Source organism: Accipiter gentilis, chromosome 20 (assembly GCF_929443795.1).
Source record: "Accipiter gentilis chromosome 20, bAccGen1.1, whole genome shotgun sequence".
Lineage (NCBI taxonomy): Eukaryota > Metazoa > Chordata > Aves > Accipitriformes > Accipitridae > Astur > Astur gentilis.
The window spans coordinates 27,574,554-27,590,797 of NC_064899.1; the positions used below are offsets into that span (position 1 = coordinate 27,574,554).

General features: G+C 41.3%; 1 protein-coding gene across 1 annotated transcript in view; it reads left to right on the forward strand.

The window, feature by feature from the left end:
- Positions 1 to 11,188, forward strand: part of RAMP3 (receptor activity modifying protein 3) — a 55,468-nt gene extending 44,280 nt beyond the window's left edge. The window contains exon 4 of the mRNA XM_049823807.1: positions 9,740 to 11,188. Coding sequence (XP_049679764.1) covers positions 9,740 to 9,995 — 256 coding nt within the window. The 3' untranslated portion in view covers positions 9,996 to 11,188. The remainder of the gene's footprint in view (positions 1 to 9,739) is intronic.
- Positions 11,189 to 16,244: the final 5,056 nt, after the last annotated feature.

Here is a 16,244-nt window from a genome sequence, read left to right on the forward strand (position 1 = left end):
TTAAGTTTAAAGTAGTCACAAAAGTGTTGAGAATTCTTAAATCTGTTTTACAGACTGACTTGCAGCATGTCTCAAAAGTATGATTTCAGTTTGTCAGGATATGCAAGTTTATGCAACATAAATTTCTTTTAGTGAGCTTTGCAGGAACTGTGCAGAACTTAAAATTGACAAGCCATTTGTTGAATGTAGACAGGGATTTGATCTTTGGGTGAAAAATACAAACTTGATGCATTTGTAAGGGAATGAAGCAAGATGTAATGAGTCCCACCTCCATTTTGTGCCTGATTTCTGGTATTGTGGTGTGGTTCACTTGCTGTGCAATGCTCCAGAAGCTTTCTCTTCTGATAACCTGTTATCAGGGCTCTGTTGAAGCATGTCAGGGGTCTCATCTGGCCTGTGTGCTGAGGTTTGCTTTTTGTGGAAATGAAGGGAGAGAGGAGGTGGGTAACTGTGCAGCATTGGTTTGTAACTGAGTTCCCCTTAACCTGGAAACTGTGTTGCAGTTTTCAGCAACGTAAATGAAACTGGAATTTTTATCAAAGCTTGCATGAACTTTGTGGGAGCAGAGCCTCTTGGATGTGCTCAGGACTGAGGTACAGGGTATCTTTTACACTTTAAATTAAAGATGGTAGTTCATATATTCCTTATTTGCAAATGAGCAGCTCAGGTCTGCCACTTGTGTGTCTCCTTCAGGCTGTTGCAATTTTGTGTATATTCTGAGATAATTGCTCAGCTGTAACTTTGCGCTTTGTTTTCTGTCCCTGAGTTCAGCATGGAGAGCATTTTCCTTTCCTAACTGTATGTCAGGAAAGAGCAGAAGGAAGTTCAGGGCATCCTTCTGTTCCCCTCTGTCAGGTTCTGGCGGACCTGGTGCTCCGTTGTCCAAGTAATCCCCAAAGACAGCTTTTCTGGAGCTCCACTTTCTCTGGAAAAACAGTCCACTTTCTGGCCTGATTTCCTGAAGAATTAAGTCATATGTAGTTATGCCATGTGCATGTGTGTGTGTAGCTCCAACAGTGGAGATTTCACAAGGAGAGAGTTGTTTTCAGTAGCCCAATTGCAGGATAAGAATCAGAGTTCCTTATAAGCAGTGTAGATTGTATCTAGAGCCTGGTCCTGAGCCCAGAAGACCCCAGCTCTATTGCCAGTTCTGCCATGAACTACTCTGCTGCGGGCAAATTGTGATTCCGTATTATGGTTCTATTTTCTCATCTAGAAAACAATCAGGACATTTGTTTTCTTTGCAATTTAATGAATGAAACGTATTAGATGACACATAGGTGTTATTAGCAATATTTTTTTTTTGCCTATATTAATTAGTAAAAAAAATACAAACTACTAGAATGTTTGTGTAGAGAAGTCAATGTCTGAAATAGCAGTCTGGCATGCTTTTTTTGTGTTACCATCCTTTATCTAGAAATTAGTTTTATTTTAGCTAGCATTTCATAGCTGCTGTCTGACTTTGAAAGCAAAACTATACAGTTATCCATGCCGGTTTTATTTGTTTATTCCTTTTTCAATGGTATCTGGTCCCTCACTGTCACTGCAGGGATACTTGCATGCATGAGTTTTTGAGTACAGATGTTGTGAAGTGATACAGAAAATAACACCACATTTGTCTCGCTCTTTTATAGCAGAAATTGTAAAGGGAAGGCTTTTATTGCTTTGTTTAACATGCTACCTACAGCTTGAGCAGCACAGCAAATAGGATTGAGAATGAAAAACAGATACAGCTACTGTAGGCTTTATTTTAACACTTACAAGGCAATCAATCAAATAATACAGGGATTATTGTATACTTGGGAAGGTTTTGGACACCTAAACTGGGTGCCAACTACTTGTATATAACCCATATGGTCCCTATTAAGGTAGTCATTAGAGACCGTATTGTCTTTTATTACACAGTGTTTTCATGAGGCTGGACAATGCTACTTTAGCCTCATTTTACAGAGGGACAAATAAGGAACAGAGATGTCTAACTGATGAGCACATGCAGATTGGGTTGGCAACACCTCTTCTTCATAAGCATCTGCAGGGCAAACCACCACAGTTCCTTGTGGTGCTCCAGCATCGTGCTGTACAGCATGATGGTTCAGGAACCAACTCATGAAGAGTGTGTATCATGGTGCTGGAGGAGGAGGAGTACAGCAGAGTGTAGAAACCTTGTCATCTGTGCCAAGGTGAACTGCCCTTGCTTTTTAGTCATATGACCTGAATTTCCAAATACTTTGGGGATGATTGTAGCTGAAATTCAACTACAGAGACTTCCCTAGTCACCAAAAGAAAGGGAAAGAAAAAGGATTTACATATACCTCCCAGGGAATTCATGTGTGTCCAGTCATCTATTTTCTACTGACTGCAAAATAACACACATGATTTCAAGGGCTTTTAGTGACTGTCATTAGGGATTTCACTACTCATAAAAATCTCTCTCTAAACAACTGCTGTAGATCTCATAAGGGCTTACGTCCCTGCAGGCCCACACTACACACTTAAGCTCTGCTCATAAAATAAAATTAAGCACAAAACATTAAACAAACAAATATGTCCCAAACAACCCTTCACACAAGACAAAAGAAAGAGGAAAAGTGGGGAAAATACATTGGAATTGCTGTTATCTGTTATCATCATTAGCTGTAATATCATATTTTCTAAAATGAAAGGTACAATATAGTAAAAAGGTACATTTTCAATTAATCTTCTTTCTCCTCCACACCAAAGTCTGTTTAAAACTTACTCTGCTTTCTTTCAGCTTTCAGTGAATAACAAATAGCCCTTCTTTACCCCTTGCCATTCTCTCTGTTTTCCATCAAATGTCAGTGTTACTACAATAGCTGCTGGTGTTGGACCAGGGCAGAGAGCAGGCATTAGATTTCCTAAATTAGTACTAAATCCTCAGTCCTGTTTGCACTGTTACATGTTAAGCTCATTCTGAATTGAGATGGCAGGGTTGCTGCTGCAAACCTGGGGACATCTGTTTACCAAGGAACTTGTTAACAAGCAACTTTGCTATGTCTCAGGAGCTTACACAGAAATGAGCTGCGGTTGCAACTGTGGTCTCTATCAGCTGCTCTGTCATCAAAGTTGTAATTCAAGTCAACTTTAGAAACTGAGCAGTGATGATTTAAAAGCAGTGAGTCACAGATGACCCTATTCTTACTATAAAGAAATGTACAATTTTTAGCCAGAAATGCAAAGTGTCTGATGTGTGTGTTTAACATAGCAGCTTAATATTTGTTATGTCAAACTGGTGAAGGGATTTGCCTCAACTTGGCAACTTCCAAGAGAATTCATGTTCACCACTAAAATAGCACATATTTTTCCATTGCTACTCTGAAAGCTAGCTCTAGAAATATTTCTTTGGAGAAGTTCGGCCTTCTTCATTTTAGTCTTTGTCCCTGATGAGTTCATGATTAAGTAATACATTCTGACATAATTTGTTGCTCATGCAATAGCATAGTAAATGATGGTTGAGACAAACTGTATTAAAGCCACAGCTCTTGAGCCAGATCAGCACATAGAGCAGAGTAACACTGCAATGTTGTAATCATCTCTAAGGAGCAAAACAAACTCTTATCTGGATGATACAGTACATGAATGAATTTTTGCAAGCCAGACATTTGCAGAGTGTTTCAGTGTTTGGATTGCAGGATGCCAGGTCCATGTGCTGCTCTTGCATCCTGCATTTTCCTGTGCCCTCTGCAGTGCATTCCCTCTATCTATGTTTCTCTCTCAGCTGGAGAGGTGGGAATTTGTGAAGTGGCTGACAGCATCTGAGACCCAGTGCAGACTCTTCAGTATATTAAGTTAATCTTTTTCCTCACATCATCACTGATGGTGATGACTACTAGGAGGTGCAGTGTGTGTAAGAAGTTGGAAGCATATGCTTAAGTTTTCATGGGACTAGGATTTGCCTTTGCTTACTCTTGATTTTTGTCTATTTCAAGGGAGTTATGGGACTGGCTGCTGTAGGCACGGCATAGTGATAGCTTCAGAGAATACTTCCCCTCTGAACTCATGTTCCCAATAATGGGCTGAGTTTACAACTAAATAATCATTAAAATAACCTCAGGAGTGATAGAAGGCAAAGCCCACTTGCTAGTAGAAGCTTTTGGCTTGGTAAAATTCCAGTGCTACTAAATTTTTTATCTTTATAACATAGTGCCTGGTGTCATGCTACATTTCCCTCCTTGTTCTATATTTGCTTAATGTAGTAGTTTTTGTGGCTTATTGGAGACGGATATTAGGTATATAAACTACTGCATACATCTACAGTTGCTCTTTATATTTACATTTTCTTGCTGTATCTTTAGGAAATTAACAACAATTTAGTAATAATTGTGCATTTTAGGGTTTTCAGTTAGGTTTATTCAACCATTTTTCATTTTCCAGACAGCTGTTGATGTGAAGCCAAGGGTGGAGATCTGTAATTATTTCAAAGGACACCAGAATGTATTCATTATTTTCAACCCAAGTGAGTAAATCTGTCACAATGCCCATTATTTAGTGGCATGAGAGTAAACTATATAATGTCATCATTAAACCAGCAAGGGTTTTTTTGACTTTTACACACACACATATTCATTTCTTCCTTTATGTTTTGTAATGCATTATTTTCTTCTGGCTGAATCTATATTGGAGATGCACAACAGCAGATCTGATCTGATTAGGGAGGTAGAAGTGTGTCTGTGAGAATACTCCTCTTGGCAGAAGATACGTGATTGAAGGAATGGTGAAGATACAGCCACAAATCTGTTTGAGAGATGTTGAATGAAAAAGCTCAGAAATATTCCACCGTATTTGTAGGATCATAGCTGATTATAAAACTAAAGCTTTCCTTTTAATATGATGGTGGAACCTCAGGAGATAATAATCTTAAGGTTTGGATCCTTATTTGAAGTTCATCGAGACTGTTACACCCTTAAATTCTATAAAATCTGGCTGCATATTGTACAAGAATAGGCACTTTTTTTGAGTTTGGTACTTCCTGTCTCCACTTCATCTGGAAATGCTGTAAGAAAAGCCTTTCTTTTCGTATGATATTTATATTTATTATTATTTCAGCATTTCTCATTCCAGACTTGGCGGAGGTTACAAGGATGATCATTCTTTGAACTCTAATTTAATATATGACTATGTATAAAGAAATTCCTTGGTTGAACCATCTGGGGGAAAAAAAAGAGTTTTAAAACATCTTTATTAAAATACACCACATAACTTGTAGTATCCTGGAACAGTGCCTCTAGATTCCTGTCTAGGATTGTAGAGTAGCAGAAGGAGTGAGTGTCCCTGGAGTATCTATTTCCTGATTTACATCAAGACTTGTTTATGCTAGAGAGAATTTTCCCCATATTTTCAGAATACTTAGTGGACTCAAAATAACAAAAATGAACTCAAAATAAAAAAAAAATTAACTCATAATATACGTACCCTGCTGTACCCTTCCATAATTATAACACTAATCATGAAGGTGATTTATGTAAAACGGAACAGTGAAAGTGCAGTGATTATTTTGGTTTTTAATTCCTGACCCCTCTCATTAAACAACAGCAAAACATCCATGACTGCATGTGTGCAGAGTGTCTCTGGGGTGGTCTAGCCATGCATGCTGAAGAGGTGGCAAAATTCTGTTACTGGAACTGCTGGTGGGTCTACTGGCTGCAGACAGACAAATGCCTTCAAAAATTTGTCTTCAGTAACATGACATATGGTACATATGGTACTCTGCTTTTTGAGAATTGTTTGGGATTTTTTGAAATAATTTTTCTTTGGAAAGTGCTCATTTGTTGAAACTCTTAATGAAACCATCTATTTGTTTTCTTGGTCTCATGAAAATTTGGAGGGAGTTGTATATTTTTTGTTTGTTAACCAATCATCTCTGCAGTTTTTCTGTGTGGGGATGTTGAGGAAGAAAGAGCAAGAATTTACCACATTCCTCCTTGGGGATGTGGGAAATTATGGATGAGATTCAAGCCCCCACTTAGACTGAGAAGTGCCCTAAGTGGTAGGCAACTGTGTGCCCTGAGATAGGTGAGATGTAATACATCCAGCTGTCTATTTAAATAGTTTGAGTGGACACTCCATGAAACACTGTCCCATTAAGGCAAATGTGTACACTAGTATTCCTGATAATAACTGCCCATTGTCCAGGTTCTTGGTTGTAGGTAATATATATAAATACATTTTCTCACGGTAAAATAACTCACAAAATAAAATTTTCCACAGTTTTTACAAAACTAACTACACAATTGTTATTATCTGTTTTAGTGGAAACACAAAGTACAGGAGAAAAAGTGTTTGTGCTCGGAAAATGAAGTATTGTTCTAGAATATTGAAAATCATCTTTCATGACAAATGTGTTACAGCTCAGAGATTACTCCAAAATGGAATTAAATATTTTTCATGTTCTCTGAATATTTTCAATAATACACAGTATGACCAAGTAGTTTGTTCCTCAGTAAAACTTACAATGATTCTCCTGAGGATATCAGGGGAAAGCATATATTTATATGAATTTTGGTGCTCAGCCTATGCTTAGGTTTTGGGTTTTGGTACTGGCCTATAGAACTGAGTTGGAACTCACAGATACATTAATTTTTCAGTCCACCAATCACAAAACTTGTGACCTAACTGCCTGTGAATATACCTTTTCTGAGTATTTACTAACTAGGGTCCTTGTAGCTAGCCTGGAAAAGATGAAAATGTGACTCAGCACAGAGAATAATAATCTTCCCACACCTCTTTATAATCCAAGAGGTGAAGGAGCTTGTGCTACTGTACTGCTTTCCAATTACTTGTTCTGGGAATAAGTAGAAAATGTAATTTCTCATTCTTTCCTTTCACAAAGTGTGTAATTTTTATGCATTTGTGTTGAATTACCTCCAGTTAGAGGCCAGGGAGTCTTTGGGATAGTCATTTTATTGGACAGAATGAAAAGGTTTCCTACTCTAGCATTTACCATTTGAATACAGAGAATTACATAAGGCATAAGAGAATTAAGCATAGGAGAATCAAATTGGAATTAAATATCTATTAACCCCTACTCCCCCTTAAAAAAAACCAACAACTTGCAAACCAATTGATCAACTACAAAACACCCGTGCTGTAGTAATGAGGATTCAGTTATACCCTTCTGAGACAGCTGTTACACAGTACCATGCAGAGGATTTTTTTTTTAACGTGAACTTTCTGTTGCAGTGCATAAACTCTAGATTACCAAATTACATAAATATTTAAGTGACTTAAGCTTTACTGGCAGAGATGTAATTCTCAAATAATTAAGACTTTTTCTTATCTACATTCTCACAATTGTGTGAAAAAAATGTTAAAGTGCAAGTAGCTTTTTTTGAGAGAGAGAGGGTATTAAGGGAAAATTGTAAGGAATTCAAACTATTAAGATAACATTTTTATTCTATTTTGGCTCTTAGGGATTCAGTCTTTCAAATACAATATAACTCCCTAATTATTTTTATCTGGCCTTTTGGCAACATTTAACCAGATTTTTCTAGCTATGTTGTAGTTGAAATGCAAAATCAGTGGGAAATGTTTTTGTTTACACCATCTAACATTTATGAAAAAAATCTACAGAATTCTTGGAAGAACACTGAACTTTCTATAGGATTTTACACCCAGGAAAGATAAAATTAAAAAAGTAAAAAGAAAGGTTTTATATCATTAAGTCTTTCAGTTCAGGGTACTTTTATCTGAAGTCTGCTCAGGTCACCAGGATTTATTTTTAGTTTTGTTATTCTGCATGAACAGATGGGCAAATTGAGGTGGCTGTGGCAGCGGGGAGCTGAAGCAGCCGTTGGTGGGACAAGCTTGCTGACCGGAGCATGGCCCAGAGCAGGGCTGGAGCAGAGCCTGGCGCTCACTGGAGCTCTGCCTGGAGTCAGTGCGAGACGGAGCACTGACCTGTCTGGGCAAGTGCATGCTATCTCTGTGTGTCTGCATTGTAGTCTGTTGAACCCTGTAGGCATGCCTTTAGATGTATTATTCTTCAGGTCCTCTGGGACTGTCTCTCCCATATTCAGCTAGACATCTTCAGCTTCTAATTTAGTTCAAGGACATAAAGAATGGATGCTACCAGGTCACATGGAAGAATGACACTATTAAAATAACAAACAGCTAATATTTGTATTTTATTTTTAGCTTATTTCCTGTTGTTTTTCTGCAGCTGCTGACATTGTCACAAAAGCTTCCTTTCTGTTTGGTTTGCTTAAAATATACATACATTGTGCATTTATGCGTCTGCATGCCAGAGCCATCTGGGTGTGGACTTGTCAGATTGTCCACTGTATTTGCTTATGAATAAAGCGGCATCAGCTCAAACACCCTGAGAATGAGTACTGTGAGGAGGTTGCAGAAGGACCTTTCTGTGAGGCTTCTTCTTTTTCTGTGAACGCAGCCCTGAGAATGTAGATGCTCTGCAGCTTGTATTCTCAACCTGGGTGCTTGTAGCACGGGCAGGCAGACATTCCCCCTGACAGACACGCAATAGACAGTGGACTTCAGTCTTGACCCAAATAATGAATTTCTCCCCTCCACTATTTCACAGCAAATGATTGAGCCAGCGTTAGTCCCCTGTGGTACTTAATGTCAGAATGAGTCATTCATCAGGAGTTACCATATTTATATGTACTAAAAGGGAGGTTAGGGCCTTCAGATAATAGTGCAGGATGCCATCCCTTAAGGTGTCATGTGGTTTCTTGCTCTCTCCTTTCTATTTTTAATTTCCCTTTGAAGTCAGTTTATTGAGTCATGCGGGACTGAAAGAAAAATTATAAAATGCAACAGGCAATAATTCAGTTTCCTTATTTCTTGCCCTATTCATATACTGACCAGACACTCTTCGTTGTCTTAATTTCCGTCCTCCTCCCCCATACTCCATTCGCTTCCTGAATTTCTTTGGCTTGTGATAATACCACAAAACCCATCCAATTACTCATTTAGGCTTATTGTTTCCTTTTTTTTCCTGAGGGATAGCCAAGTCTCATAAATATAAGTTATCCCTGGACAGGTAAATTTCAGCACATGCTGTGTTGAAATCAAGTGTTAGGCATTACAATGGGCTCCCAGTCTTTCATGAGCATTGTGAACATGTGTAATTAGGAATGATTTATTTTTTTTTCCCGCTGGGCATTTGCTGGAGTTGGGGAATAAAGGTTATCAAAAGCTAACTTTCTGTGTGTTTATTTTCCCATCATCTTCTTACTGCCTGAGGGTACAACAGAACTGAAATTGTTACACAGTAATGGATGTTGTGGCTCGGTCCCAGTGTCACATCTTCATTTTTGCCACAATGTCAGGTCTGATGACAGATGAGGCACGAATTATCCATATTTTGCTCAAAATGTTCTGTTCTTGGCACATTTGTGTGTATGTTTTTTTAAAGATACTGTAGAAGTCTCTAGTGAGTGAGTTCTAATTCTACTTAAGTGGCATTAGGAGGTCCTGGCTGTGGTAACAGCACCCAAAAGACAGGTTTTTGACCACTGTGCATCTGGGATCTCAGGATTTCACATGCAATCTCTCAGTTGTATGAGTATGCATGACTCAGTTCTTCTGGCTCACTATGTAGTATTTGGTACCCACAGCTTCCTTGAAATGTCCTTCAGCAGACTATCTACATGATAGACCCACTCCTATAGATTCTATATGGCACCCTATGTAGCTTTCTCTAAGTATAATATGCATATGTGTTCTATTTAAACTTCTCTTCATTTTCTTCTTCTCCTAGGTATTATGACAACTTTACCCAGTGCACAGAACGTGAAGCCAACAACGCGAGTTGCTTTTGGCCAAACCCCCTCGCAGAGGGCTTTATCACTGGAATTCATAAACAATTCTTTTCAAACTGTACTTCAGAAAAGGTTCACTGGGAGGATCCACCAGATGAAATTCTCATAACTCTGATCTTGATCCCAGTCATGTTGACGTGTGCCATGATAACACTGGTAGTATGGTGCAGCAAGAGAAGTGATATCCTGGTGTAAGTTGTTCCTCTGGGCTTTCTTTTTCTCCATTTCCTTCTTCCAAAAACACTGAGAAAGGAGGATGATGAGAGAAACTCAACATAAAGTTTTTAGATCTACTGAAATGGAACCTGTGAGATACTGAGACAGAGACAATGCTCTGGTGAACAAAGAGCTGCCTGCTGCTGCTGCCACAAGTCACTCCTTCTGAGCTTGGCCATTGGTGTTGCTGGTGCAAAGCTCTCTACTTGCATCAGGCCTCATTATCATGGAATTCACAGGTGGCTCCCAGAAACAGGAAAGTCCCCAGGCAAATGGACCCCTTAGCTGCAAAAAGGGTAAAGTTACTTTCCCATGGGTAAAGCTGGTTGGTGAACTAAGTTTTGCAAAACTGTATGTAAGTGTATGTACATATGGTGTAACCTTGACTGCAGGGGAGATGATATTGCTTGAGTTTTTGTGCAGGATACTTGAGGTTTTCATCTGTGAACCCTGTGACTTGGATAGAAGATCACTGGCAAAAGAACTGAACGTGGATGTAACCATATGGCAGCTTTTCCTGGAAGCTAATCAAAAACATCATTAGCAAGAACTGGAAGTATTGTCCTGGCAAAGGAAAATTTAAGTGTCCAGTGACTATCCCCATGGGAAAATTATCATGCCACGTTATAAAATAGTTTATAAAATGCCTTTAAGCATGGCTACTTGGAATTGTATGGCTTACAAACAAACTCTGGGAAGATATACAAGTCTTATTTTACAGAGCTGGAAAACGTGGGAGGAAATTGGTTGATTATAAATATACTAAGAAGTAATGAAGAAACTTTCATATGCCAGACTCTTTATTTTTCCTCTTTTATAATTATTATTCTTGACAACTTTTGTTCACTGTATACTCCCTGCTCTCACTTCAGTTTGTGTAAGTGATATCCTACAAATAAATATAAAGGTGTCATGTTGCTTGAGGTGCCTTTCAGAGTATAATTTTGTACATAAATAATTCTTCATCCCGTGAAGAGTGTGGGAAGTAAAGTATGAGCATCAAAGCTTGGAACAGACTAGGAGGAAAGAGAAAAAATTCTACTCAGAAATCTTATTCTATAAAGCTATTCCTATGTAACAGTTTAAATAAAGATCATATGCCCAAAATAAAACAAAAAATTTGTGCTGTGAACCTTTCTTTTCACAAAATGCCTTTCAGTTGAATCCTCTTCTATTATAATTGAGCAATATCTGACTCTTTGTTTTTCCATACCTTATGCACAGAAATAAAATACAGGTTGAGTGGCCAAGTAATGGTGTTTCATAACTCTGCTAGTTAAATTTTCTCTAAGATTCTGGCCCAGTGTTTGAGACTTAGGTCTGTGTGTATGAGAAGTGTTTCCAGGCTTGAATTAAATTAGAAGTGCCCCCTTTACTAGAACTGTTTATATGTAGATAAATAAAGAACACCTGTACTGTACTGGTTTGTTTTCACATCCTTTCACAAAGGTTGAAGGCACCGGTTTGTTTTTTCATTACCCTAATGTTTGAATGATTCTTTTTCTAAGGTGTTTCCTGTGTGTTTTTCTAAAGATGCTTTTTCATTCTGTAGATGATAGCAGAAAATTGCTCTTTGTAAAGGAATGATGACATCTGTACTGAGGATTTTGGTTTAGTTTTCTACTTGACTGTTTTCTGCATTAAAATGTTTTGTTTCACCAAAACTAGTGGTGAATTAAAAAAACCCAACCTATTCATTCCTCCCAAAAGATTATTTTGTTATGCATTTTGTGTGGCCAAAACAAAATAATTTTGTTTTCTGCATGGAGTTTCATTTTAATCCTCATTTTACATTAAATTTCAGCAAGCTTCAAAGCAAGTTTCAAAACTTTAGTTTGGAAACCATATAGCAAAAATTTTTACTTTTTAAAAACATGTTCATTTTAATATAATTGCCATATTTGGTGCAAATTCTTGACCAGTTCTGGCTCCTTTGAAACTGTGTTCACCTGATCAACAGGTCATCTGAGAGATATCAGCCAGCTTAATGTAATATAAAACAGATTGGCCTGGGTACTAAATGGAGAAGAAACTGTCACCTTGATGACATCATACTACTAGATGTGTATTGTGGTCTTTAAACAAATGTCATGTTCAAGCAGATTCTGTTTAATTTGAATAGTTCACACTAGATTTTATTTTCAAGGGGTCTAAAATTGTAAGATTCAAAGAATGAAAGATAGTGGATCTTCCTTCATGTGCTGTGGGGGAGGGGGAAGGGTTCTGTCATTGCTGGGTGCTTTGGATGTGAAAATTCAATCTTTTTGTGTGTCTTCCCCATCCAAAGTGTAATCATCTTCTTATATACTTGATAGAAGGGCAGAGAAGTTGAAGCAGTGCATGGGAAATGACACTGCTAATTAAATGCAGCCTCAGTAGTTCAATCTGGAGAAACATTTATAGTGTTTTAAGGAAAAAAGCAACCACAGTGTCCAGTTCTTAACAGCTGTGTACATTAATAGGCAACCAGAATGGTAACTGTTGGATCTTTTGACATAATTTTTACTATGTGTTAGTGAGAGTTAGTGGTTATTTTCTACTGCATAGACCTTGCTACCTTTTCCCCAAAGCCTGTTTCCATTGCCAAGAAAATCACATCTGGGACCAAGAATCTGGCTCATTTTGTAACTGCGAATTAATTCTATGTTACAGCAGAGTCTGAGAGGAAAATAGGCAGCGATTCAAACAGAAAGAAAATAACTGGTTCAAAATCCTTCCCAGAATTGGAACAGTGGTTGATTCCAAGCAATGAGTAGACGAGAAGAGAAGTGACAGGCTTGCTAATCAGCTAGCTGACATTGCTGAATTGCTGGGAGTTGTAGGATTTTTTTGCATTCAGGAAAAAATGGGAAAGTGTGTATTTCCATGGGCTAGAAGAGCTTCAGCAAAGAGTTGACAGAAGACAATGAGTAGCAGGAGCAAGACAAGAGCTGAGAGGGCTGCCATCTCTTTCAAGAAAGATAGCAAGGAGAAAGGACAAAGGAGGAAAAGAGCTACTGAAGTGCAGGGAAAAAGATGGTCAAGAACACTAAACAATTCAGGACTTCTTTCCGAGAGGACGACCTCACCATAAGCAGGGTAGTAGCAACTATCCCTTGGTGCATTGGTAAGGAATAGCGAGGGAATCCTGCACGCTCTCTACATCTGCAAAGTTCATGCAGAGGGAGCCAAAAGCCTTTCCTTCACCTCTGGCACCCCCGCAACCAAATGAATGTATATGGTATAAATGCCCTTATTTACATAGTCTGGGCATCCACATGAATCCACAGGGACACCCAGCAGCTGGGCCCAGTGTGTGGCCACCAAGGGCAGGGAGAGACCCCTGGGCCTCCTGGGCACAGGGACCGCCTCGAGACCGGCACCCCAAAGGCCTTCCTCTAAAGGATGCTGGGCCGAGGGGCGTTGGGCTGCGCTGTGTATGGGGGGACCCCACACACCCCACTGTGTTGCAGTGCCACCACCCGGCAACGCAGCAGTCACAATGCCCCGGGGCACTATAAAAGGGGCAGCCTCCCCTGTCCCACTGCCAGTCTGCCTGGCAGGCGGCCCAGAGACATCCCAGAGGAAGTCTGTGAGGAGCCACTGGAATTAGTTGGAGGGGGCTGAGGGAGGACGAGCGGAGGCTGCACCAGGGTGCTGGAGATGAGAAGAACCACCAAGCCCTGGAGGTGCCCAAGGCCATCAGGCCTTTTTGGGTGGAGAGCTGTGGCAAGACCAAGGGAATGCCTTCTTGAGAAGCACTGCAGAGCTCGCCGTCCTCACTCCCTGCGGAAGCAGCCGTAAGAAGTGGGATGCAGAGATGTTGCTAGGGGTCCCAGTGCTTTGGAGTACCCACTGGTGGCCCGAAGGCGCGGGAAGGATTCTTGCCCCCAAGGTCGATCAGGCCTGGGGCACTTGGCCACTCTTGGAAGCCCCTGAGATGGCTCCAGGTTGAGGGAGAACAGGGCTTGGGCATCCTCTGGGGGGGCGTGACCAACCTGTGGGACCAGGAGGCAGGTCTTGCTCACGTGCTCAGGGAATAGCCGATCGCCAGCTCTGGGGTCAGGAAGGAATTTTCCCCCGGGGCAGATTGGCACTGGGCCCCGGGGGTTTTTTGCCTTCCTCTGCAGCACTGAGCAGGACCACTTGTCAGGGCTTCTCTGGTCCGTTCTGGCTAGGTTACTGCCTGCTGCTCGTGCACCACGAAGATGGCCTCTCGTGCCCTGCAGCTGGGGGGAGGAAGGCTTTTTTTCCCCCACGGTGGGCTAGCAAGTGTCCCCGGGGGTTTTTTGCCTTCCTCTGCAGCACTGAGCACGGCGCCTCGCCAGGGCTCCTTTGGGCCGTTGTGGCTAGGTGCCCGCTGCTCGTGCTCCACGAAGGTGGCCCTCGTGCCCCGCATCCGGGGGGAGGAACCTTTCTGACTCCCAGGCCGGGCTCCAGGGGATGCTCCCGGGGGTTGCTTCTTGTCCTCTGTAGCACCGAGCACAGCCCCTTGGCAGGGCTCCTCTGGGCCCTTTCGCCTAGCTCCCTGCCTGCTGCTCTTGCACCTCCAAGGCACCGCTCGTGCCCTGGCTCTCTCGGGCTCTCTTGCCCAGGACAAGTCTGGAGCGGGAGCGGAGCGAGCTCTGCTCTTCCCTTAGCTCCATTTCCCCAGGGCTTCTGGCTTGGGCAAAACAGCCTGTGCTTGGAAGGGCTCCAGGCTCGCCGCCCCATCAGGAGCTGCCACTTTCCAGCTCTCCCTGCATGCAAGCTCTTCTGGCCAAGAAGCACAGCAGCAGAGCAAGTTTTGGAAGGTAAAAAGTGTGCTTGTCATCGATAGGTGACATACTTTTGAAAATACCCTACAGCACCGCACACATCTTCTTCTACATTTGTGTGTGGTCGGTACCAATGCTCATTCTTCAGGTTCTCACTCTTCAGGAAACAGGGACTGCTTGGCCTGTATTCCTGCTGCTGCTTTTTGTGTCTCTGTGGCTTTCCTTTGCCAGACTGCAAGGGATGTTTTTTCAAGCTCAACTGAAGAATGCATCAGCCTGCTTCTGGCTACACATGCATGTAGTGTTCACGCTTGTGAGCATCGGCTATAAAATGGATTCAGAAAAATAAAATCAAATCTTGTAACCTTTGTGATAGGTGTCCTTGAAAGTGTTTTTGGAGTTGAAAAACCCTGGCATTTCAGGCAAATAACAGTCTCGTTATTTGACTCACGGTGAGCACAGGGAGGAGAAGAGAAGAGAAGAGAAGAGAAGAGAAGAGAAGAGAAGAGAAGAGAAGAGAAGAGAAGAGAAGAGAAGAGAAGAGAAGAGAAGAGAAGAGAAGAGAAGAGAAGAGAAGAGTTATGCTATGTTATGCCTATATTTCTGCATGGCAAGCTCTGACCTAGGTCTGAGGGCTCCCTCCAGGAGAGCAGCTGTTCTACAGTGCAGGTCCCAGGCCCATCCAGGAGACAGATGGGACACACCTACAACATGGTTCAGGCAGGGACTGAAGATCCCAGGCTGAACTGAGACATGTGCCCCGGGCCCTTGTCAGGAGACAGGGATCTCAGTGTCGGACTCAAGGGTCTCAATCGGACTTCACTGGGTCCCGGTGAAGGCCGATCCCAGCCATTGAGGCCTATGAGCACCCCAGGACCCTCACAGAAGTAGACCTGTACTGCTCATATGTTCTCCTTTAGACAAGTATGATGGGCCACATTGGAGACAGAGTGTTTGGCCAGATGGACCTTTGCTCTGAGGGAGTACTGTTATTCTCAGGCTCTTGTGTTTTAGTATGTTTGTCCAAGGGAAACAGCTCAGGCATTTCTAAAAATGAGTACAAGGAGAAAAAAAATTCGTGGGGAAATGAACAGGTATTGCTCATCTCAAAAAGATTTGCAATCATTTAGTTCAGGAGCCTGTCCTGCTTCACACTGAGGTCTTGATCTTTGAGCCTTTCTAGGGTCAGAGATGTGGAGTTTTGACATCCTGTGGAAACCCTGCGAAACTGGATGAACCCAGAAGACTTTCAAAAACTGCACTTCATGCATGCTTTTTTTCAAATTTGTTCAGATAGTCAAATTATCTCAAGACTATCCACAGCTCTCACCCCCATCAGAAGGTACATGCCTCCTTCCCACAATGTGAAAGCCAATGCCTAGGACGGGACATGACTGCCCTTGCAATCCCTTCTGCTAGTGCAGGGCTGGGATGAAATGTCATCAGACATTTCCTCAGCATGTACTGTTAGGGAAAGAAGGAGGTAGGAAGA